The sequence below is a fragment of the Taeniopygia guttata genome, chromosome 36 (genome assembly GCF_048771995.1).
Source record: "Taeniopygia guttata chromosome 36, bTaeGut7.mat, whole genome shotgun sequence".
Classification (NCBI taxonomy): domain Eukaryota; kingdom Metazoa; phylum Chordata; class Aves; order Passeriformes; family Estrildidae; genus Taeniopygia; species Taeniopygia guttata.
The window spans coordinates 423,640-448,085 of record NC_133061.1 but is presented as its reverse complement, the minus strand read 5'-3'; the positions used below and the strand labels follow the sequence as shown (position 1 = coordinate 448,085).

General features: G+C 44.7%; 1 protein-coding gene across 1 annotated transcript; it reads left to right on the top strand.

Annotated features, from left to right (window-relative positions):
- Positions 1 to 1,346: 1,346 nt before the first annotated feature.
- Positions 1,347 to 24,062, top strand: DCAF11 (DDB1 and CUL4 associated factor 11). Its single transcript, XM_072921303.1, has 13 exons — positions 1,347 to 1,495; positions 4,179 to 4,315; positions 5,197 to 5,303; positions 6,791 to 6,843; positions 8,439 to 8,539; positions 10,105 to 10,251; positions 11,207 to 11,261; positions 12,345 to 12,471; positions 14,900 to 15,076; positions 17,897 to 18,050; positions 19,805 to 19,951; positions 22,811 to 22,917; positions 23,936 to 24,062. The coding sequence occupies exons 1-13, from the start codon at positions 1,347 to 1,349 to the stop codon at positions 24,047 to 24,049; spliced, it is 1,575 nt and encodes a 524-aa protein (XP_072777404.1). The 3' UTR covers positions 24,050 to 24,062.
- The last annotated feature ends 384 nt before the right edge of the window (positions 24,063 to 24,446 follow it).

Below are 24,446 nucleotides of genomic sequence, written 5' to 3'. Positions count from 1 at the left end.
CCCAATTTTTCCCATTTCCCCCCAAATTTTCCTTTTTTTATCCAAATTTCCCCCAAAATTCCCCCAAATTTCTCCTTTTTTTCACAATTTTCCCCAGATTTTTCCCCATATTTTCCCCATTTTCCCCCAAAATTTCTCCTTTTTTCCCGATATTCCCCAATTTTACCCCAAAAATTCAACTTTTCCCCCAAAGTTTTCCCAAATTTTCCCCTTTCCCCCCAAATTCTCCTTTTTACACAATTTTCCCCAAAATTTTCCCAACTTTTCTCATTTTCCCCCAAAATTTTCTTTTTTCCCCCAAATTTTCCCATAATTATCCCACATTTCCCCCAAAATTCTCCTTTTTTCCTCAAATTTTCCCTTTTTTCCTCAAAATTCCCCCAAATTCGCCCAAATATCTCAAATTTCCCCCAATTTTTCCGCATTTCCCTCCCGAAATTTTCCTTTTTTTATCCAAAATTCCCCCAAAATCCCCCCAAATTTCTCATTTTTTCCCGATTTTCCCCTAAATTTTCCTTTTCCCCCTAATTTTTCCCTATTTCCCCCCAAAATTCCCCCAAATTTCTCATTTTTTTCACAATTTTCTCCAATTTTTCCCCAAATTTTCCCTTTTTTATCCAAATTTTCCCCACTTCCCCCAAATTTCTAAATTTTCCCCCCTTTTCCCCCATTTCCCCCCAAATTTTCCCCAATTTCCCCCAATTTTTTCCCATTTTTCCCCAAATTTTCCCCATTTTCGCCCCATTTTTCCCAATTTTCCCCAAATTTCCCCTTTTTCCCCCAATTTTTCCATTTTTTGTCCAAATTTTCCCCAAAATTTCTCCTTTTTTTCACAATTTTCCCCAATTTTCCCCCAATTTTTCCCCAATTTTTCCCCATTTCCCTCCCGTTTTCCCCCAAATTTTCCCATTTTTCCCATTTTCCCCCAAATTTTCCCCCATTCCCCCCCAAATTTTCCCACTTTTTCCCCCCTTTTTTTCTATTTTTTCCCAAATTTTCCCTTTTTTCCCCCAAATTCCCCCATTTCCCCCTCCTTTCCCCTTCCCCCCTCTCACCCAATCACCGCTTCCCTCTCATTCCCCCCCTCTCCTCTCCACCAATCACAACGCCCCTTACAACCCCTTCCCCTCCAACCAATCCGCACCCTCCTTTCCTTTAACCACGCCCCTCCACCAATCAAATCTCTTTCTTTGCTAAGCCACGCCCCTTTCAGGAAGCGCCACTAAGCCACGCCCCTTACGCTGTTGTAAACAGCGTGGTGGGCGTGGCTTTGCATCCCGCGCTGTGATTGGTGAATTTAGCGCTGTGGGCGTGGCCTAACCCGGAAGTGCCGCTCGGGGGGTTCCATGGGCGGCAGGAGCGGAGGGGGGGAGGGGAGAGGGGGGGAGGGGGGGGGAGGGGCGGCCCGGGGGGGGGGTGGGGGAGGGGCGGGGGAGGGGGAGGGGGAGGGGGGGGAGGGGCTGGAGCTGCCCGAGCTGCGCGCGCTGCTCCGGAGGTGAGGGGGGGGAGGGGCGGGGGGGGAAATTGGGGGTGGGGGAGGGGAGCTGGGGCTGGGGGAGGGGATTTGGGGGGTTTGGGGGAAATTTGGGTGGGGGAGGGGCAGATTTGGGGAAAATTTGGGGGATTTGGGGGAAACTGAGGCAGATTTGGGGTGGGGGAGGGGCCATGAGGGCAATTTGGGGGAAATTTGGGGGATTTGGGGGTGGGGGAGGGGCCCTGAGGGGGATTTGGGGGAAATTTGGGGGATTTGGGGGAAACTGAGGCAATTTGGGGTGGGGGAGGGGCCCTGGGGGGGATTTGGGGGAAATTTGGGAGATTTGGGGGAAACTGAGGCAGGTTTGGGGTGGGGGAGGGGCCCCGAGGGGGATTTGGGGTGGGGGAGGGGATTTAGGGGAAATTTGGGGGATTTCGGGGTGGGGGAGGGGATTTGGGGGGATTTGGGGGAAATTTGGGGGGTTTGGGGGAAACTAAGGCAGATTTGGGGTGGGGGAGGGCATTTGGGGGGGATTTGGGGGGATTTGGGGATTTGGGGTGGGGGAGGGGCCCTGAGGGGGATTTGGGGGAAATTTGGGGGAAACTGAGGCAGATTTGGGGTGGGGGAGGGGATTTGGGGGGGATTTGGGGGGGGGAGGGGCCCTGAGGGGGATTTGGGGTGGGGGAGGGGCAGATTTGGGGGAAATTTGGGGGATTTGGGGTGGGGGAGGGGCCCTGAGGGGGATTTGGGGGAAATTTGGGGGATTTGGGGAAACTGAGGCAGGTTTGGGCTGGGGGAGGGGCCATGAGGAAGATTTGGGGGAAATTTCGGGATTTGGGGGTGGGGGAGGGGATTTTGGGGGGATTTGGGGGAAATTTGGGGGATTTGGGGGGATCTGGGTGGGGGAGGGGCAGATTTGGGGTGAATTTTGGGGATTTGGGGGAAACTGAGGCACGTTTGGGGTGGGGGAGGGGCCCTGAGGGGGATTTGGGGGTTTGGGGATTTTTGGGGATTTTTTGGGAATTTTTTCGGATTTTTTTTGCATTTTTTGGGAATTTTTGTTGCTTTCTTTGGGATTTTTTTGGGATTTTTTTGGGGCTTTTTTGGCAATTTTTCGGGACATTTTTGTGGAATTTTTGGGAATTTTTTTGGGCATTTTTTGGAAATTTTTTGGGATTTTTGGGGGATTTTTTGGGATTTTTTTGGGAATTTTTGGACTTTTTTTGGGAATTCTTTGGGGATTTTTTGGGGATATTTTTGGCATTTCTTGTTGAATTTTTGGGGCTTTTTTGGGAATTTATTGGGATTTTTTTCAGAAGTTTTTGGACTTTTTTTGGGATTTTTTTGGGAATTTTTTAGGCTTCTTTGGGGAATTTTTTGGGCATTTTTTGGGGCATTTTTTTCGAAATTCTTCAGCTTTTTTTTGGGAATTTTAAGGGATTTTTTTGGGAATTTTTGGGAATTTCTTTGGTCCATTTTTTTGGGAATTTTTTGGGAGTTTTGGGTAATTTTTTTAGGAATTTTTTGGGGATTTTTTTAGATTTTTTTTGGAATCCTGGGGCCTTTTTTTCTTGAATTTTTGAGGCTTTTTTTTTTTAATTTTTGGTGCTTTTTTGGGGATTTTTGGGGAATTTTCTGAGGAATTTTTGGGGAAATTTTTTGGGGAAATTTTTTTTTAATATTTGGGAATTTTTTTGGCATTTTTGGGAAATTTTTGGGGAATTTTTGGGGAATATTTTGGGGAATATTTTGGGGGAATTTTGGCCTTTTTTGGGGTGAATTTTTGGGACTATTTCAGTGAATTTTGGGTGAACTTTTGGGCCCTTTCTGGGGTAAATTTTGGGCCATTTTTGGGGTGAATTTTGGCCACTTTTGGGGTGAATTTTTGTTGAATTTTGGGGTGAATTTTGGGTGAATTTTTGCTGAATTTTTGGGTGAATTTTGGGTGAATTTTTGTTGACTTTTGGGTGAATTTTGGCCGTTTTTTAGACTAATTTTTGAGGCTATTTAGGTGAATTTTGGGTGAATTTTTGTTGAATTTTGGGGTGAATTTTGGGTGAATTTTGGGGTGAATTTTTGGGACTCTTTCAGTGAATTTTGGGTGAATTTTTGTTGACTTTTGGGTGAATTTTGGCCGTTTTTTAGACTAATTTTTGAGGCTATTTCAGTGAATTTTGGGTGAATTTTTGTTGAATTTTGGGGTGAATTTTGGGTGAATTTTGGGGTGAATTTTTGGGACTCTTTCAGTGAATTTTGGGTGGATTTTTGTTGAATTTTGGGTGAATTTTGGCCATTTTTGGGGTGAATTTTGGGTGAATTTTTGTTGAATTTTGGGGTGAATTTTGGTGTGAATTCTGGGTGAATTTTTGTTGAATTTTGGGGTGAATTTCGGGTGAATTTTGGGGTGAATTTGAGGTGAATTTTAGGGTGATTTTGGATGAATTTTGGGTGAATTTTGGCCATTTTTGGGGCGAATTTTTGAGCCATTTTGGGGGTAAATTTTGGCCATTTTTGGGGTGAATTTTTGTTGCATTTTGTGGTGAATTTAGGGTGAATTTTTGTTGAATTTTTGTTGAATTTTTGTTAAATTTTTGTTGAATTTTGGTGTGAATTTTGGGGTGAATTTTGGGGTGAATTTTGGGTGAATTTTTGTTGAATTTTGTTGAATTTTGGGTGAATTTTGTCCCTTTCCGGAACTCTCCAGGTCGGGGCGGGGGCGGCTCCCGGAGCCGGAATTGGACTCGGACTCGGACTCGGAGCCGGAACCGGAACCGGAACCGGAACCGGAAGAGGAGGAGGAGGAGGAGGAAGGAGGGGGAGGGGCCCCGGAGGCCTCCGGAGGTGGGGGCGGGGCTTAAAGGGGGTTAATTTGCATAAAGGGGAGGGGCTTAAATGGGCGGGAGGGGCTAAAAGGGGATTAATTTGAATGAAGGGGAGGGGCTTAAATGGGCGGGAGGGGCTTAAAAGGGATTAATTTGAATAAGGGGAGGGGCTTAAATGGGTGGGAGGGGCTTAAAAGGGATTAATTTGAATAAGGGGAGGGGCTTAAATGGGTGGGAGGGGCTTAAAGGGAATAATTTGAATAAAGGGGAGGGTCTTAAATGGGTGGGAGGGGCTTCAAGAAAGAGGGAGGGGCTTAAAGGGTGTTAATTTGAATAAAGGGGAGGGGCTTAAATGGGTGGGAGGGGCTTAAAGAAATAGGGAGGGGCTAAAATGGATTGATTTGGATAAAGGGGAGGGGCTTAAATGGGTGGGAGGGGCTTAAAGAAAGGGGGAGGGGCTTAAAGGGGGTTAATTTGAATAAAGGGGAGGGGCTTAAATGGGTGAGAGGGGCATAAAAGGGTTTAATTTGCATAAAGGGGATGGGCCTAAATGGGTGGGAGGGGCTTAAAGAAAGAGGGAGGGGCTTAAAGGGATTAATTTGAATAAAGGGGAGGGGCTTAAATAAGTGGGAGGGGCTTAAATGGGGTTAATTTGCATAAAGGGGAGGGGCTTAAATGGGTGGGAGGGGCTTAAAGAAAGAAGGAGGGGCTTAACTGGATTAATTTGAATAAAGGGGAGGGGCTTAAATAAGTGGGAGGGGCTTAAATGGGGTTAATTTGAATAAAGGGGAGGGGCTTAAATGGGTGGGAGGGGCTTAAAGGGAGGGGAGGGGCTAAATGGGAGGGGCCAAACTAAAAGAGGCGTGGTCTGATCTGAAGCCCCGCCCCTTTTCTCTGCAGCCGCCCCTCCCCCGCCCGGCCCCGCCCTGCAGGAGCTGTGGGCGGAGCTCGGGGGGGGCGGGGCCGGGGCGGGGCCCGAGCGGAGCCTCCCCAGGCTGGTGCGGCAGGTGGGGACTGGTTTGTACTGGTTTGTACTGGGAGGGGACTGGGAGGGACTGGGAGGGGGAAAATGGGGAAAAACGGGGAAAAACGGGGGAAAAATGGCAAAAAATGGGTTAAAAATGGAGGAAAATGGGGAAAAAAGGGTTAAAAATGGGGAAAATGGGGATTTGGGGTTACTGGTTTGTACTGGTTTATACTGGGAGGGGTTTGGGGGTTACTGGTTTGTACTGGGAGGGACTGGGGGGGGAAAATTGGGGAAAAACGGGGGAAAATGGGGAAAAACGGGGAAAAAATGGCAAAAAAAGATTAAAAATGGAGGAAAAATGGGGGAAAAATGGTTAAAAATGGGGAAAAATGGGGATTTGGGGTTACTGGTTTATACTGGTTTGTACTGGTTTATACTGGGAGGGGACTGGGAGGGACTGGGAGGGGGAAAATGGGGAAAAACGGGGAAAAACGGGGAAAAAATGGCAAAAAAAGGGTTAAAAATGGAGGAAAAATGGGGAAAAAAGGGTTAAAAATGGGGAAATGGGGATTTGGGGTTACTGGTTTGTACTGGTTTGGACTGGTTTGTACTGGGAGGGGACTGGGAGGGACTGGGAGGGGGAAATTGGGGGAAATTGGGGAAAAACGGGGGAAAATGGGGGAAAATGGGGAAAAATGGGGAAAAAAGGGTTAAAAATGGCAAAAAAGGGGTTAAAAATTGGGGAAATGGGGATTTGGGGTTACTGGTTTGGACTGGGAGGGACTGGGAGGGACTGGGAGGGGGGAAATGGGGAAAAACGGGGAAAAACGGGGAAAAAATGGCAAAAAAAGGGTTAAAAATGGAGGAAAAATGGAGAAAAAAGGGTTAAAAATGGAGAAAAAATGGGGAAATGGAGATTTGGGGTTACTGGTTTGTACTGGTTTATACTGGTTTGTACTGGGAGGGGTTTGGGGGTTACTGGTTTATACTGGGAGGGGACTGGGAGGGGGAAAATGGGGAAAAATGGGGAAAAAATGGGAAAAAAATGGGGGAAAAAGGGTTAAAAATGGGGATTTGGGGTTACTGGTTTGTACTGGTTTATACTGGGAGGGACTGGGAGGGGTCTTGGGGGGTCACTGGGAGGGAACTGGGACCATACTGGGTAAACTGGGATGAACTGGTTTGTACTGGGAGGGGTTTGGGGGTTACTGGTTTGTACTGGGAATGGGTTTGGGGTTACTGGTTTATACTGGGAATGGGTTTGGGGTTACTGGTTTGTACTGGGAATGGGTTTGGGGTTACTGGTTTGTACTGGGAATGGGTTTGGGGTTACTGGTTTGTACTGGGAATGGGTTTGGGGTTACTGGTTTGTACTGGGAATGGGTTTGGGGTTACTGGTTTGTACTGGTCCATACTGGTTTATACTGGTTTATACTGGTCTATACTGGTTTATACTGGTCTAAACTGGTCTATACTGGTTTATACTGGTTTATACTGGGAGCTGACCCCGCCCCTCCCCCCTCCCAGCGCGAATGGGGGCGGAGCTTCACCAGAGAGGAGAGAAACCGGCTGAGCTCCCAGTAAGGAACTGGTTTGGACTGGTTTGGACTGGTTTGGACTGGGAGGGGGTGGAGTCACTGGTTCATACTGGTTTGAACTGGGTTTTACTGGTTTAAACTGGTTTTTAACCATTTTATACTGGTTTATACTGGTTTAAACTGGTTTTTAACCATTTCTAAGTGGTTCGGAACTGGTTTATACTGGTTTATACTGGTTTGAGCCATTTTAAACTGGTTTATACTGGTTTTGAATAATTTTGAACTGGTTTATACTGGTTTTTCACTGATTTAAACTGGTTTATACTGGTTTTGAATTATTTTAAACTGGTTCATACTGGTTTATACTGGTTTAAACTGGTTTATACTGGTTTCAGCCATTTTTACCCGGTTTAAACCGGTTTATAGCGGGTTTTGAACTGGTTTATGCTGGTTTAAACTGGTTTTAATCAGATTAAACCGGTTTGAACTGGTTTTCAGCCATTTTTAGCCAAATAAACCGGTTTATACTGGTTTTTCACTGGTTTAAACTGGTTTATACTGGTTTGTGCTGATTTAAACTGGTTTTTAACCATTTTTAACTATTTTAAACTGGTTTATACTGGTTTATACTGGTTTAAACTGGTTTTTAACCATTTTTAACCATTTTTAACAATTTTAAACTGGTTTATACTGGTTTGAAACGGTTTTTAACCATTTTTAACAATTTTAAACTGGTTTATACTGGTTTGTGCTGATTTAAACTGGTTTTTAACCACTTTTACCCATTTTAAACTGGTTTAAACTGGTTTTTACTGGTTTAAACTGGTTTTTAACCATTTTTAACCATTTTAAACTGGTTTAAACTGGTTTATACTGGTTCGAAATGTTTTTTAACCTTTTAAACCCAATTTAAACTGGTTTATACTGGTTTGAACCATTTTTTACCCTTTTTTAACCATTTTAAACCAGTTTATACTGGTTTCAAACCGGTTTAAACCGGTTTTTAACCAGTTTAAAGTGGTTTGTGGTGGTTTTAACTGGTTTAGACCAATTTAAATCGGTTTAAATTTAAATTTAAATTTAAATTTAAATTATTTAAATTTAAATCGGTTTATACTGGTCTGAGCCTTTTTAAACTGATTTAAACCGGTTTTTAACCATTTTAAACTGATTTAATTTGGTTTTTAGCCATTTTTAACTGATTTAAACCGGTTTTTAGCCATTTTTAACTGATTTAATTCGGTTTTTAGCCATTTTTAACTGATTTAATTCAGTTTTTAGCCATTTTTAACTGATTTAATTCAGTTTTTAGCCATTTTTAACTGATTTAAACCGGTTTTTAGCCGTTTTTAACCAGTTCAAACCGGTTTTTCGCCATTTTTAACTGATTTATTTTGGTTTTTAGCCATTTTTAATTGATTTTAAACCGGTTTATACTGGTTTGAACCGGTTTTATCCAATTCAAACCGGCTTAAACTGCCTCAAACTGACTTTTAACCCGCCCTAAACCGGTTCATAACCGACTCAAACCGGTTTAAACCGCTTTAATCCCTTTTAAACCGCTTTAATCCCCCTGGGCGTGGCCGGGAGGGGCGTGGCCTGTCCGAGGCCCCGCCCCTCAGGCCCCGCCCCCTCAGCTTCCTGCCCAATCACGCGGCGGCGCTGGAGCCACACCCCCAGAAGGTTTTCTGCGCCGTCTTCGCCGAGCGCGGCCGCCGCCTCCTGACCGCCTGCCAGGGTGAGACGATCCCCAAATTCCCGAATTTTGGGGTGAATTCCTGAAAATTTGGGACATTTCGGGAAAAATTCCTGAAATTTTGGGGGAAATTGCAAAAAATTTGGTGAAAATCGCGAAAAATTTGGGATTTTTACGGCGTTTTTTGGGGTTTAAATGTGATTTTTCTCAGTGTCAGGGTGAGACCGATCCCCAAAATTCCCAAATTTTGGGGCGAATTCACGGAAATTTGGGACATTTCGGGAAAAATTCCTGAAATTTTGGGGGAAATTGCAAAAAATTCGGTGAAAATCGTGAAAAATTTGGGATTTTTACGTCGTTTTTTGGGGTTTAAATGTGATTTTTTTGGTGTCAGGGAAAAGGGAATTTGAAAAATTCCCAAAATTTTGGAGCGAATTCATGGAAATTTGGGACATTTCGGGAAAAATTCCTGAAATTTTGGGGAAAATTGCAAAAAATTTGGTGAAAATCACGAAAAATTTGGGATTTTTACGGCGTTTTTCGGGGTTTAAATGTGATTTTTTTTTGGTGTCAGGGTGAGGGGAATTCGCAGAATTCCCAAAATTTGGGGCGAATTCCCAAAAATTTGGAAATTTTGGGAAAAACTCCTGAAATTTTGAAAAAAATTGCAAAAAAATTGGTGTTTTTTTTTTTACTTTTTTGGATTTTTTTGGGCAATTTTGTATTTTTGTGGGGTTTAAATGTGATTTTTTTTTATTTTTGGGTGCCAGGGTGACCCGAAATCAAAAAAATTCCCAAAATTTGGGGAAATCCTGAAAAAAAACCCGAAACTCCCAAATTTTTCCCCCAAATCACCAAAATTCTCAAATTTTTGACCCAAAATTCCCCAAGTTTCGACCCAAAATCCCTCCAGAAACTCCCGATTTTTCGCCCCAAAATCTCCCAAATTTTGACCTTAAACCCGCAAATTTTTGACTCAAACCTCCCCAATTTTAACCCAAATCTTCCCCAAATTCCCAAATTTTGACCCAAAATCTGCCAAAATTCTTGAATTTCGGACGTAAAAACTCCTAAGTTTTGACACAAAATCCCCAAATTTTGACCAAATTATCCCAAATTTCAACTGAGACCCTCCACATTTTTACCTCAAAATCGCCCAAATTTCCATATTTTGGACCCAAAATTCTACAAAAACCCCAAAACCTGACCCAAAATCCCCAAAATTTGGGCTAAAAACTCCCGATTTTTGATGGAGAAACTCCCAAATTTTAACCCAAAACCCCCAAACTTTGACCGAAAAGATCCCAAATTTCAACCCCAAATCTCCAATTTTTAACACAAAATCCCCCAAAATCTCCAAATTCCTACCCCAAAATTCCCAATTTTTGACCAAAAACCCCCAAATTTCAACCCAAAACCCCAAAACGTTGGTTAAAACCCCCCAAATTTTGATCAGAAAAATCTCAAAAATTTGACGTAAAACCCCCAAATTTTGATCTAAAACCCCCAATTTTCACCCTAAACCCCTCAAATTTCGCCCCAAAATTTCCACTTTTTTCTCCAAATCCCAAAATTTCCCAAAATGTGCATTTTTCACCCCAAACCAGACCACTTCCTGCGGCTGTTCGAGGTGTCGGGGGCGGGGCTGCGGCTCCTCCGCGCCACCAGGGGGCGCCAGGTCGGGTGGAGCATCCTGGACGTGGCGCTCGGGCCCGACGGCCGCCAGGCGCTCTACTGCTCCTGGGCCAGCCACGGTGACTGGGTTATACTGGTTTATACTGGGAGGGGGGAAATGGGGAGAAACGGGGGAAAAACGGTGAAAAAATGGGAAAAAACGGTGAAAAAATGGGGAAAAAAGGGTTAAAAATGGGGGAAATGGGGGGAAATTGGAGGAGAAAGGGTTAAAAATGGGGGGAGATAAGATTTGGGGTTAGTGGTTTGTACTGGTTTATACTGGGAGGGACTGGGAGGGGACGAAATGGGGAAAAACCAGGAAAAACTGGGAAAAAACGGTGAAAAAATGGCAAAAAATGGGTTAAAATGGGGAAAATGGGGGAAAATGGGGAAAAAGTGTTAAAAGGGGAACTTGGGGTTACTGGTTTGTACTGGTTTATACTGGGAGGGGACTGGGAGGGGACTGGGAGGGACTGGGAGGGGGGAATGGGGAGAAAGGGGGAAAAAATGGGAAAAAACGGGGAAAAAATGGGAAAAAATGGGGAAAAAATGGGGAAAAAATGGGGAAAAAATGGTGAGAAAAGGGTTAAAAATGGGGGGAGATGGGGTTTGGAGTTACTGGTTTGTACTGGTTTGTACTGGGAGGGGACTGGGAGGGACTGGGAGGGAAATGGGAGGGGGAAAATGGGGAGAAACGGTGAAAAAATGGGAAAAAACGGTGAAAAAATGGGGAAAAAAGGGTTAAAATTGGAAAAATGGGGGAAAAATGCAGAAAAAGGGGTTAAAAGGGGATTTGGGGTTACTGGTTTGTACTGGTTTGTACTGGGAGGGGACTGGGACAAACTGGGAGGGACTGGGAGGGGAAATGGGGAGAAACGGGGAAAAACGGCGAAAAACGGCGAAAAAATGACAAAAAAGGGGTTAAAAATGGGGAAAAAATGGGACTTTTACACAGTTTTTACTGGTTTTTACTGGTTTGAACTGGTTTGGGAGTGGGCGTGGCCTCCTGACCAAGCCCCGCCCCTTTTTCCTCAGTCCACGCCTTTGATTTGCATGGAGAGGGCGACGCCCACACGGCCCTGGACTTCCGGTGGGGGCGGGGCTTCGCGTTTGGGGGCGTGGCTTCACGTTTGGGGGGCGTGGCTTCGCGTTTGGGGGCGTGGCTTATCTCTGAGGGGCGTGGCTTGCATTTTGTCTCGTCTAATTTGCATTTGGGGCGTGGCTTGGGGGTTATTTTCATAATTGGGGGCGTGGCTTTTGTGTTGGTGGGCGTGGTCAGGGTTTCCCTGTGGGTAATTTGCATTTTGGGGCGTGGCTTTAGGGATTTGTGGGCGTGGCTTGTGGGTAATTTGCATTTTGGGTGTGGCTTTGGGGGTTTAGCGGCTCTAATTTGCATTTGGGGCGTGGTTTTTCCTTCCAGTGGGCGTGGCTTGAACCCCTAATTAACATAATGGCTGTGGCCTGAACACCAATTTAACCCTTTCTTATCAAGTGGGCGTGGCTTAAACACCTAATTAGCATAGTGGGTGTGGCTTAAACCCCTAATTAACATAGTGGGTGTGGCTTAAGCCCCAATTTAACCCTTTCTTATCAAGTGGGCGTGGCTTAAGCCCCTAATTAACATAGTGGGCGTGGCTTAACTCCCTAATTAACATAGTGGGTGTGGTTTAAATACCTAATTAACATAGTGGGTGTGGCTTAAACCCCTAATTAATATAGTGGGCGTTGCTTAAATCCCTAATTAACATAGTGGGCGTGGCTTAAACCCCAATTTAACCCTTTATTATCAAGTGGGTGTGGCTTAGCCCCCTAATTAACATAGTGGGTGTGGCTTAACCCCCAATTTAACCCTTTATTTTTAAGTGGGCGTGGCTTAAACCCCTAATTAACATAGTGGGTGTGGCTTAAACCCCGATTTAACCCTTTATTATCAAGTGGGCGTGGCTTAACCCCCTAATTAACATATTGGGTGTGGCTTAAACCTCTAATTAACATAGTGAGTGTGGCTTAAACCTCTAATTAACCCCATATATGAAAGTGGGTGTGGCTTAAATCCCTCATTAACATAATGGGCGTGGCTTAACCCTCAACTTAACCTCTTATAATGAAGTGGGCATGGTTTAATTTGCATAATTAACGAAGTGGGCGTGTCCCTTGTGTCCCCGCCCCCCAGGCCCGAGGACCGGCGCTTCGCCGTCTTCTCATTGGCCGTGGGGCCGGACGGGCGGGACGTGATGGGCGGGGCCAACGACGGCTGCGTCTACGTCTACGACCGCGAGGCCCAGCGGCGCGTGGAGAGGGTGAGAAATGGGTTAAAAAACGGGGAAAATGGTAAAAAACGGGCAAAAAGGGTCAAAACCGGTCAAAAACGGTTAAAACCGGTCAAAAACGGTAAAAAAACAGGTTAAAAAAAGGTTAAAAATGGGTAAAACCAGTCAAAAACGGTCAAAAAACGGTGAAAAAATGGTTAAAAAAAACATTAGAAGTGGTTAAAACCTGTCAAAACTTGTCAAAACCTGGTTAAAAAACGGTTTCAAAAAAAACGTTTAAAATGGTTAATAGCGGTCAAAACTGGTCAAAACCGGTTAAAAAATGGTTTAAAAAAGGTCAAAAATGGTTAAAATCGGTCAAAACTGGTAAAAAACGGTGAAAAAATGGTTTAAAAAACGTTAAAAATGGTTAAAACCATTAAAAAGAAAAACGGTTTAAAAAAAGATCAAAACCGGTCAAAACCGGTAAAAAATGGTAAAAAAAGGGTTTAAAAAAACAGTAAAACTGGTCAAAACTGGTCAAAACCGTTTTTTCACCATTTCTTCACAATTTCTCCCATTTTTCCCCCATTTCCTCCCATTTTCCCCCCTCCCAGTCCAAACCAGTCCAAACCAGTCCAAACCAGTAACCCCAAACCCCCTTTTAATCCTTTTTTTCTTGGCCATTTTTAACCCTTTGTTGGCCATTTTTAAGCCCTTCTTCCCCATTTTTAACCCTTTCTTCGCCATTTTTTCACCGTTTTTCGCCGTTTTTTCCCCGTTTTTTCCGTTTTAACCCCCTCCCAGTCCAAACCAGTCTAAACCAGTAACCCCCAACTCCCCTTTTAATCCTTTTTATCTTCTTTATTCCCCGGCCATTTTTAACCCTTTCTTGGCCATTTTTAATCCTTTTTTCACCATTTTTTCACCGTTCTTCTCCGTTTTTTCGCTTTTAACCCCTTCCCGACCCCCCTCCCAGTCCAAACCAGTCCAAACCAGTCCAAACCAGTAACCCCCAAAACCCCTTTTAATCTTTCTTTCCTTCTTTTCGGCCATTTCCAACCCTTTCTCCGCCATTTTTAACGCTTTCTTCGCTGTTTTTTCACCGTTTTTCACCCTTTTACCCCCATTTTTTCCCTTTTAACCCCTTCCCAGTCCAAACCAGTCCAAACCAGTCCAAACCAGTAACCCCCAAACCCCCTTTTAATACTTTTTAATTTCTTTCTTCCCCGGCCATTTTTAACCCTTTCTCGGCCATTTTTAACCCTTTATTTGCCACTTTTAACCGTTTTCCCCATTTTTCCGTCGTTTTTTCCCATTTTTTCACCGTTTCTCCCCATTTTTCCCATCCCAGTATAAACCAGTAACCCCAATTCCCATTTCCCCATTTTTAACCCTTTCTCGGCCATTTTTAACCCTTTCTTGGCCATTTTTTCACCTTTTTTGCCGTTTTTCACCGTTTTTCACCGTTTTTTCCCCGTTTTTTCGCTTTTAACCCCTTCCCGACCCCCCTCGAATCCAATCCAGTCCAAACCAGTCCAAACCAGTAACCCCCAACTCCCCCTTTAATGTTTCTTACCTTTTTTTCGGCCATTTTTAACCCTTTTTTTGCCATCTTTAACCCTTTTTTGGCCATTTTTAACCCTTTCTTCGCCTTTTTTTTACCGTTTTTCTCAGTTTTTTCCCCGTTTTTTCCCTTTTAACCCCTCCCAGTCCAAACCAGTCTCTCCCAGTCCAGACCAGTACAAACCAGTAACCCTCAAATCCCCTTTTAATATTTTTACCTTTTTCTTTGCTATTTTTAACCCTTTCTTCCCCATTTTTAATCCTTTTTTCGACATTTTTTCACCGTTTTTCACCGTTTTTCCCCCATTTTTTCGCTTTTAACCCCCTCCCAGTCCAAACCAGTCCAAACCAGTCCAAACCAGTCCAAACCAGTAACCCCCAAATCCCCTTTTAATCCTTTTTATCTTCCTTTTCCCCGACCATTTTTAACCCTTTCTTCCCCATTTTTAACGATTTTTTAACCGTTTTTTCACCATTTTTCCCCGTTTTTTCCCGTTTTTTTCTCTTGTAACCCCTTCCCAGTCCAAACCAGTCCAAACCAGTACAAACCAGTAACCCCCAAACCCCCTTTTAATCCTTTTTTTTTTTTTTGGCCATTTTTAACCCTTTCTTGGCCATTTTTAACCATTTTTCACCGTTTTTTCACCGTTTTCCCCCGTTTTTTCCCTTTTAACCCCCTCCCAGTCCAAACCAGTACAAACCAGTAACCCCAAAACCCCTTTCAATCCTTTTTACCTTTTTTTGGCCATTTTTAACCATTTGTTGGCCATTTTTAACCCTTTCTTGGCAATTTTAACCCTTTCTCAGCCATTTTTAACCCTTTCTTTGCCTTTTTTTCACCGTTTTTTCGCTTTTAACCCCTTCCCGACCCCCCTCCCAGTCCAAACCAGTCCAAACCAGTCTCCCCCCACAGGTCCCCGCCCACGAGGACGACGTCAACGCGGTGGCCTTGGCCGACGCCTCGGGGCAGCTGCTCCTGTCCGGCGGCGACGACGGCGTCGTTCGGGCCTGGGACCGGCGCTGCCTCGCCGAGGGACCCGCGCTCACCCTGGCCGGACACCGGGACGGGCTGACCTTCCTGCACGCCCGGGTGGGTCACTGGGAGGGACTGGTTTGGACTGGGAGGGCGAAAAAACGGGGAGAAACGGTGAAAAAATGGGGAAAAATGGGGGAAAAATGGGGAAAAACGGTGAAAAAATGGGGGAAGTGTGGGCAGGAAAGGGTTAAAAGGGTAAGGAAAGGGTTAAAAATGGGGAAAATGGGATTTGGGGTTACTGGTTTGTACTGGGAGGGACTGGTTTGGATTGGGAGGGGAAAAAACGGGGAGAAACGGCGAAAAAATGGGGAGAAACGGTGAAAAAATGGGGGGAATGTGGGCAGGAAAGGGTTAAAAACGTCAGAAAAGGGGTTAAAATCAGCGAGGAAAGGGTTAAAAATTGCAAGGAAAGGGTTAAAATGGGGAAATGGGATTTGGGGTTACTGGTTTATACTGGGAGGGGAGAAACGGGGAGAAACGGTGAAAAAATGGGGAAAAACGGTGAAAAAAATGGGGGAAGTGTGGGCAGGAAAGGGTTAAAATGACAGAGAATGGGTTAAAATTGGCAGAGAAAGGGTTAAAAACGTCAGAAAAAGGGTTAAAATGGGGGAAATGGGATTTGGGGTTACTGGTTTATACTGGTTTATACTGGTTTGTACTGGGAGGGGAAAATGAGGAGAAACGGTGAAATAATGGTGAAAAACGGTGAAAAAATGGCGGAAATGGGTAAAATGTGGGCAAGAAAGGGTTAAAATGGCAGAGAAAGGGTTAAAATTGGCAAGGAAATGGTTAAAAATGGGGAAATGGGATTTGGGGTTACTGGTTTATACTGGGAGGGGAAAAAATGGGGAGAAACAGTGAAAAAACGGGGGAAAACAGGGAAAAAATGGGGAAATGTGGGCAAGAAATGGTTAAAAACGGCAGAGAAAGGGTTAAAATCGTCAGGGAAAGGGTTAAAAATAGGGAAAATGGGATTTGGGGTTACTGGTTTGAACTGGGAGGGACTGGTTTGGACTGGGAGGGGGAAAAAACGGGGAGAAACGGTGAAAAAATGGGGAAAAACGGTGAAAAAATGGGGAAAAACGGGGAAAAAAGGTGAAAAATGGGGAAGTGTGGGCAAGAAAGGGTTAAAAATGGCAGAGAAAGGGTTAAAATCGGCAGGGAAATGGTTAAAAATGGGCCTTGGGGTTACTGGTTTGTACTGGTTTATACTGGGAGGGGAAAAATGGGGAAAAACGGTGAAAAATCGGGAAAAATGGTGAAAAATCGGGAAAAACGGTGAAAAATCGGGAAAAACGGTGAAAAAATGGAAAAATGGGGAAGATGTGGGCAAGAAAGGGTTAAAAATGGCTGAAAAGGGGTTAAAATCAGCAGAGAAAGGGATAAAATCGGCAAGGAAAGGGTTAAAAATGGGGAAATGGGATTTGGGGTTACTGGTTTGTACTGGGAGGGGGAAAACGGGGAGAAACGGCGAAAAAATGGGGGAAAAAGGTGAAAAAATGGGGAAGTGTGGGCAAGAAAGGGTTAAAATGGCAGAGAAAGGGTTAAAAACGGCAAGGAAATGGTTTAAAATTGGGGAAATGGGATTTGGGGTTACTGGTTTGAACTGGGAGGGACTGGTTTGGACTGGGAGGGGGAAAAATGGGGAGAAACGGTGAAAAAACGGGGAAAAAAGGAGAAAAAACGGCAAAAAACGGTGAAAAAATGGCGAAAATGGGGAAAATGTGGGCAAGAAAGGGTTAAAAATGGGGAAATGGGAATTAGGGTTACTGGTTTGTACTGGTTTGTACTGGGAGGGACTGGGAAGGAAGAATGGGGGAAAACGGTGAAAAATTGGGAAAAAACTGAAAAAAATTGGGAAAAATACGGGGGAAAAAATGGTTTAAAATGGTGAAAAAATGGGAAAAATGGGATTTCTTGGACTGGTTTGAACTGGTCCAAACTGGTTTATACTGGTTTGAACTGGGATTTTGTGGTTGGGAGAGCAACTGGGACAAGAAAAATGGGTCCAAAATGGGTCAAAAATGGGTGAAAAATGGGCAAAAATGGCTGAAAAATGGCCGAAAATGGCTCAAATCAAATGGAATTTTTTCCCTACTGGTTTATACTGGTTTATACTTGTTTGAACTGGTTTATACTGGTTTAAACTGGGATTTTGTGGGTGGGAGAGCAACTGGAAGCACATAAAATGGGTCAAAAATGGCCAAAAATGGTCAAAAATAGGCCAAAAATGGCTCAAAAACGGCCGAAAACGGCTCAAATCGAATGGAATTTTTTCCCTACTGGTTTATACTGGTCTGTACTGGTTTGAACTGGTTTTTACTGGTTTAAACTGGAATTTTGTGGCTGGGAGAGCAACTGGGACAAGAAAAATGGCTCAAAAATGCGAAAAATGGGCAAAAATGGCTCAAAAATGGCCAAAAACGGCTCAAATCGAATGGAGTTTTTTTTATACTGGTTTATACTGGTTTGTACTGGTTTGAACTGGTTTTTACTGGTTTGAACTGGGATTTAGTGGTTGGGAGAGCAACTAGGAGCACAAAAAATGGGTCAAAATCGCTAAAAATGGGCAAAAATGGCTCAAAAATGTGCAAAAATGGCTCAAATCGAATGGAATTTTTTTCTACTGGTTTATACTGGTTTGTACTGGTTTATACTGGTTTGAACCAGTTTATACTGGTCTAAACTGGGATTTTGTGGCTGGGAGGGCAACTCGGACAGGAAAAATGGGTCAAAAATGGCCCAAAATAGGGAAAATATGGCTCAAAAATGGGAAAAAATGGCCAAAAATGGCTCAAATCGAATGGAATTTTTTTGTACTGGTTTATACTGGTCCGTACTGGTTTTTACTGGTTTTTACTGGTTTTCCGGCAGGGGGACGGGCGGTACGTGGTGTCCAACTCCAAGGACCAGTCGGCCAAGCTCTGGGACCTGCGGCGGCCCTCGGGGGCGGCGGCGCTGGCGGCGACTCGCCGGGCGGTGGCGCGGCAGAGTTGGGACTACCGGTGGCAGAGAGCGCCCCGGAACGGTACTGGTTATACTGGGTTATACTGGGAGGGACTGGTTTGTACTGGGAGGGAAAATTGGGGGGAAAAACGGGGAAAATCGGGCAAAAAAAGGCCAAAAAATGGGGAAAAAATTGGATTTTAAAGGGTTAAAAATGGTTGAAATTGGGATTGGGGTTACTGGTTTGTACTGGTTTATACTGGTTTATACTGGGAGAGACTGGTTTATACTGGGAGGGGAAAAATGGGGGAAAAACGGGGAAAATCGGGCAAAAAATGGCCAAAAAATGGGAAAAATCGGATTTTAAAGGGTTAAAAATGGGTGAAATTGGGATTGGGGTTACTGGTTTGTACTGGTTTATACTGGGTTATACTGGGAGGGAAAATTGGGGGGAAAATGGGAAAAAATTGGGGGAAAATGGGGAAAAAATGGGGGAAAATTGGATTTTAAAGGGTTAAAAATGGGTGAAATGAGGGTTTGGGGTTACTGGTTTGTACTGGTTTGTACTGGTTTATACTGGGTTATACTGGGTTATACTGGGTTATACTGGTTTATACTGGGAGGGACTGGGAGGGACTGGGAGGGGGGAAACGGCGAAAAAACGGGGAAAAAAGGTGAAAAAATGGGGAAAAACAGTGAAAAAACGGGGAAAAAACGGCAAAAAAATGGGGAAAAACGGGGGAAAAATGGCGAAAAAACGGCGAAAAACGGGGAAAAAATGGGGAAAAAAACAGGGAAAAAATGGGGAAAAAATGGGGAAAAAATGGGGAAAAAGGCGAAAAAATGGGGAAAAACGGCGAAAAAATGGCGAAAAAATGGAAAAAAAACGGCAAAAAACGGCGAAAAAAAAGAAAAAACGGCGAAAAACGGTGAAAAAAAGGGTTAAAAATGGGGAAGAAAGGGTTAAAATATCCCAAATTTTCCCCCAATTTTTGGGCTGGAATTCCGCCCTCATTTCCCCAATTATTTCCCACTTTTTCCCCATTTCCCCCCAAATTTTTCCAACTTTGAGCAAATTTTATCTCAAGTTTTTAGCGGATTTTGCTCCTTTGTTTTTTCCATTTTTTACCCGTTTTTTTCCCAATTTTTGGGTGATTTTTCCCTCGTTTTTTGAGCATTTTTTACCCTTTTTTTTAACCCAAATTTCTCCCAATTTTGGGCTTAATTGCCCCATTTTTTCCCCAATTTTTGGCTGAATTTCCCCAATTTTTTTTGTCAATTTCCCCCCAATTTTTACCAAATTTGATCCCAATTTTTGTGTGAATTTTTCTCATTTTTCGCCGAATTTTCTTCCAATTTGTTCCCCATTTTTACCCTATTTTTCCCTAGTTTTTGGCTGAATTTCCCTCAGTTTTTACCCAAATTTTACCCAATTCTTGGGTGAATTTCACTGCTATTCCCCCCAATGTTTGGCTGAATTTCCTCCCAATTTTTCTCCATTTTTTACCCAATTTTCCCCCAATTTCTGTACGATTTTTGCCTATTTTTTTCCCTATTTTATCCCAATTTTTGGCTGAATTTCCCTCAGTTTTTCCCAATTTTCCCCAATTTTTTGCCATTTTTTGCCAATTTTTCCCCAATTTCCCCCCAATTTTTGGCCCAATTTCCCCCCAATTTTCCCCCAAATTTTTCCTGAATTTTTGGCTTAATTTCCCAATTTTCCCCAATTTTTGGCTGAATTTCCCCAATTTTCCCCTAATTTTTCCCCAATTTTTCACTAATATTTCCCCCATTTTCCCCCCCGGTGGGCGTGTCCTTCTGTGGCCCCGCCCCCAGCGCGGCGGGCCCCGCCCCTTCCGGGTGACGCGTCGCTGCTGACGTTCCGCGGTCACGTGGTGCTGCACACGCTGCTGCGCTGCCGATTGGCCCCGGCGGGGGCGGCCCCGGCCATGGCGGCCGGAAGTGCCGACGGCGCCATCTTGGGTAAATGGTTCATACTGGTTTGTACTGGTTTGAACTGGGAGGGGTTTGGGAGGGGTTTTGGGGTTACTGGGACGGAACTGGGATGAACTGGGAGGGACTGGGAGGGAACTGGGATGGGATTTCGGGTTACTGGTTTATACTGGTTTATACTGGGAGGGGTTTGGGGGGCATTGGTTTATACTGGGAGGGAACTGGGAGGGGTCTGGGAGGTAATTGGGGGTAACTAGGTTATACTGGGAGGGAACTGGGAGGGGTTTGCGGGGTACTGGTTTATACTGGGAATGGGTTTGGGGGCACTGGTTTATACTGGGAGGGGTTTGGGGGGCACTGGGAGGTGATTTGGGGTCACTGGTTTATACTGGGAGGGGTTTGGGGGGCACTGGGAGGTGATTTGGGGGCACTGGTTTATACTGGTTTATACTGGGAGGGGTTTGGGGGTCACTGGTTTATACTGGGAGGCACTGGGGGCCCCGGCCATGGCGGCCGGAAGTGCCGACGGCGCCATCTTGGGTAAACTGGGACAAACTGGTTTATACTGGTTTGTACTGGGAGGGGTTTGGGGGGCACTGGGATGGGATTTGGGGTTACTGGTTTATACTGGGAGGGAACTGGGGGGACTGGGAGGGGTTTGGGGGTCACTGGGAGGCACTGGGAGCCCCGGCCATGGCGGCCGGAAGTGCCGACGGCGCCATCTTGGGTAAACTGGGTTATACTGGGTTATACTGGTTTGTACTGGGAGGGACTGGGAGGGGTTTGGGGGGCACTGGTTTATACTGGGAGGGGTTTGGGTGGGGTTTGGGGGTCACTGGTTTATACTGGTTTATACTGGGAGGGGTTTGGGGGGCACTGGGGGGCACTGGGAGCCCCGGCCATGGCGGCCGGAAGTGCCGACGGCGCCATCTTGGGTAAACTGGGTTATACTGGGTTATACTGGGAGCACTGGTTTGTACTGGTTTATACTGGGAGGGGTTTGGGGAGAACTGGGAGGGGTTTGGGGTTACTGGGAGGAGATTTGGGGTTACTGGTTTGTACTGGGAGGGGTTTGGGGGGCACTGGGAGCCACTGGGAGCCCCGGGCATGGCGGCCGGAAGTGCCGACGGCGCCATCTTGGGTAAACTGGGATAAACTGGTTTGTACTGGTTTGTACTGGGAGGGACTGGGAGGGGTCTGGAAGGGGTTTGGGGGTGACTGGGATGAACTGGGAGGGACTGGGATGGGATTTGGGGTTACTGGTTTATACTGGGAGGGACTGGGAGGCACTGGGAGCCCCGGCCATGGCGGCCGGAAGTGCCGACGGCGCCATCTTGGGTAAACTGGGTTATACTGGGAGCACTGGTTTATACTGGGAGGGGTTTGGGGGGGTCTGGGTTATACTGGGAGGGACTGGGAGGGAACTGGGAGGGGTTTGGGGGGCACTGGGATGGACTGGGATGGGATTTGGGGTTACTGGTTTATACTGGGAGGGACTGGGAGGCACTGGGAGCCCCATGCATGGCGGCCGGAAGTGCCGACGGCGCCATCTTGGGTAAATGGTTCATACTGGTTTGTACTGGTTTGTACTGGGAGGGGTTTGGGGAGAACTGGGAGGGGTTTGGGGTTACTGGGAGGAGATTTGGGGTTACTGGTTTATACTGGGAGGCACTGGGAGCCCCGGCCATGGCGGCCGGAAGTGCCGACGGCGCCATCTTGGGTAAATGGTTCATACTGGGTTATACTGGGAGGAGTTTGGGGGGCACTGGTTTATACTGGTTTATACTGGGAGGGGTTTGGGGGGCACTGGGATGGGATTTGGGGTTACTGGTTTATACTGGGAGGGACTGGGAGGGAACTGGGGGTACTGGGAGGGGTTTGGGGTTACTGGTTTGTACTGGGAGGCACTGGGAGCCCCGGCCATGGCGGCCGGAAGTGCCGACGGCGCCATCTTGGGTAAACTGGGATAAACTGGGTTATACTGGTTTGGACTGGGAGGGGTTTGGGGTCACTGGTTTATACTGGGAATGGGTTTGGGGTTACTGGTTTATACTGGTTTATACTGGGAGGGAACTGGGGGACACTGGGAGGGGTTTGGGGGGCACTGGTTTATACTGGTTTATACTGGTTTAAACTGGTTTATACATTTTTTTACCATTTTTACTGCTTTATACTGGTTTATACTGGTCTATACTGGTTTAAACTGGTTTTTACTGGTTTATATTGGTTTAAACTCGTTTTTACCTTTTTTACTGGTTTAAACTGGTTTTTAACTGGTTTATACTGGTTTAAACTGGTTTTTACCTTTTCTTACTGGTTTAAACTGGTTTATACTGGTTTAAACTGGTTTATACTGGTTCATACTGGTTTAAACTGGTTTATACTTTTTTTTACCATTTTTTACTGGTTTATACTGGTTTAAACTGGTTTAAACTCTTTTTAACCTTTTTTACTGGTTTAAACTGGTTTTTAACTGGTTTAAACTGGTTTAAATTGGTTTAAACTGGTTTTTACCTTTTTTTACTGGTTTAAACTGGTTTATACTGGTTTAAACTCTTTTTTACCATTTTTAACTGGTTTATACTGGTTTAAACTGATTTTTACCTTTTTTACTGGTTTAAACCGGTTTTTAACTGGTTTATACTGGTTTAAACTGGTTTTTACCTTTTTTAACTGGTTTATACTGGTCTATACTGGTTTAAATTGGTTTTTACCTTTTTAAACTGGTTTATACTGGTTTTTAACTGGTTTTTAACTGGTTTTTACTGGTCTATACTGGTTTAAACTGGTTTTTAACTGGTTTTTACTGGTTTATACCGGTTTTTAACTGGTTTTTAACTGGTCTATACTGGTTTATACTGGTCTATACTGGTTTTCACTGTTTTCCAGTGTATGACGTCACCACGGGGCGGGCCCTGCGCCGTCTGACCAATCACGGCGCGTGTGTGCGTGACGTCAGCTGGAGCCCCGAGGGGGCGTGGCTCGCCAGCGCCTCGGTGGGCGGGGCCTCATTTGCATAACGGGCGGGGTTTAAATTTAATGTGGGACGGGTTTTAATGGGGCCTCATTTGCATAACGGGCGGTGCTTCAATGCGGAGTGGGAGGGATTTAAATGGGACCTCATTTGCATAATGGGCGGGGCTTAAATGCGAGTGGGAGGGGTTTAAATGGGGCCTCATTTAAATAATGGGCGGGGCTTAAATAAAGAAAGGGGCGGGGCTTAATTAAAGAAAGGGGCGGGGTTTAATTAATTAAATAAGGGGGATTTAATTAAAGAAAGGGGCGGGGTTTAATTAATTAAAGAAATGGGCGGGGTTTAACTAAATAAGGGGCGGGGTTTAATTATCTAAAGAAATGGGCGGGGTTTAATTAAATAAGGGGCGGGGTTTAATTAAAGGGGCGGGGTTTAATTAAATAGGCGGGGTTTAATTAATTAAATAGGCGGGGTTTAATTAATTAAAGGGGCGGGGTTTAATTAATGAAAGGGGCGGGGTTTAATTAAAGAAAGGGGCGGGTTTTAATTAATTAAATAGGTGGGGTTTAATTAATTAAATAGGCGGGGTTTAATTAAAGAAAGGGGCGGGGTTTAATTAAAGAAAGGGGCGGGGTTTAATTAACTAAATAAGAGGGATTTAATTAAAGAAAGGGGCGGGGTTTAATTTATTAAATAAGGGAAATTTAATTAAAGAAGGGGCGGGTTTAATTAATTATTTATTAATTATTATTTAATCAATTATTATATAATTAAATTTTCTTTTAAATTTAATATTAATTATATTAATTAATTAATTTGAACTTATTATAATTATATATAAAATAAAAATAAATTAAATATTAATTAATATTTAATTAAATAGGCGGGGTTTAATTAAAAAGGGGCGTGGTTTAAAATACAAAAATAATTAATTTTAATTAGTAAAAGGGGCGTGGCTAAACAAAAAGGGGCGTGGTTTAAAAGGGAAAAGGGGCGTGGCTAAACAAAGGGGGCGTGTCCTGACTAAGCCCCGCCCCCAGTGGGACGGCACCGTCCGGCTCTGGACCTATCGCGACGCAGAGGACGCGGAGGGGGCGGAGCTTCGCTTGGAGGGGGCGTGGCCTCCCCGCGGGAGGGGGCGTGGCCCGGAATAAACAGCGATCTGTGGCCCCGCCCACTTTGGTCGTTTTTGGGGGGAATTTTGGGGGTTTTGGGGGGGAAATTTTGGGGGTTTTGGGGTGAAATTTGGGGTTTTTGGGTTAAAATTTGGTGGTTTTGGGGTTGAATTTTGGGGTTTAAATTTGGGTATTTTGGGGGTTAAAATTTGGGGGGTTTGGGGTTAAAATTTTTGGGGTTTTGGGGTTGAATTTTGGGGTTAAAATTTGGGGATTTTGGGGCTTAAAATTTGGGGGTTTTGGGTTAAAATTTGGGGGATTTGGGGTTGAATTTGGGGGTTAAAATTTGCGGGTTTTGGGGTTGAAATTTGGGGTTAAAATATGGGGGGTTTTAGGTTAAAATTTGTGGGGTTTTGGGGTTGAAATTTGGGGTTAA

Excerpts from the sequence above, each read along its gene's own strand:
- DCAF11 (XM_072921303.1), top strand. The coding sequence starts at position 1,347 with ATGGGCGGCAGGAGCGGAGGGGGGGAGGGGAGAGGGGGGGAGGGGGGG. Across the intron at positions 4,316-5,196 it reads GGCCCCGGAGGCCTCCGGAG|CCGCCCCTCCCCCGCCCGGC; the intron begins GTGGGGGCGGGG and ends TTTTCTCTGCAG. Across the intron at positions 5,304-6,790 it reads TCCCCAGGCTGGTGCGGCAG|CGCGAATGGGGGCGGAGCTT; the intron begins GTGGGGACTGGT and ends CCCCCCTCCCAG.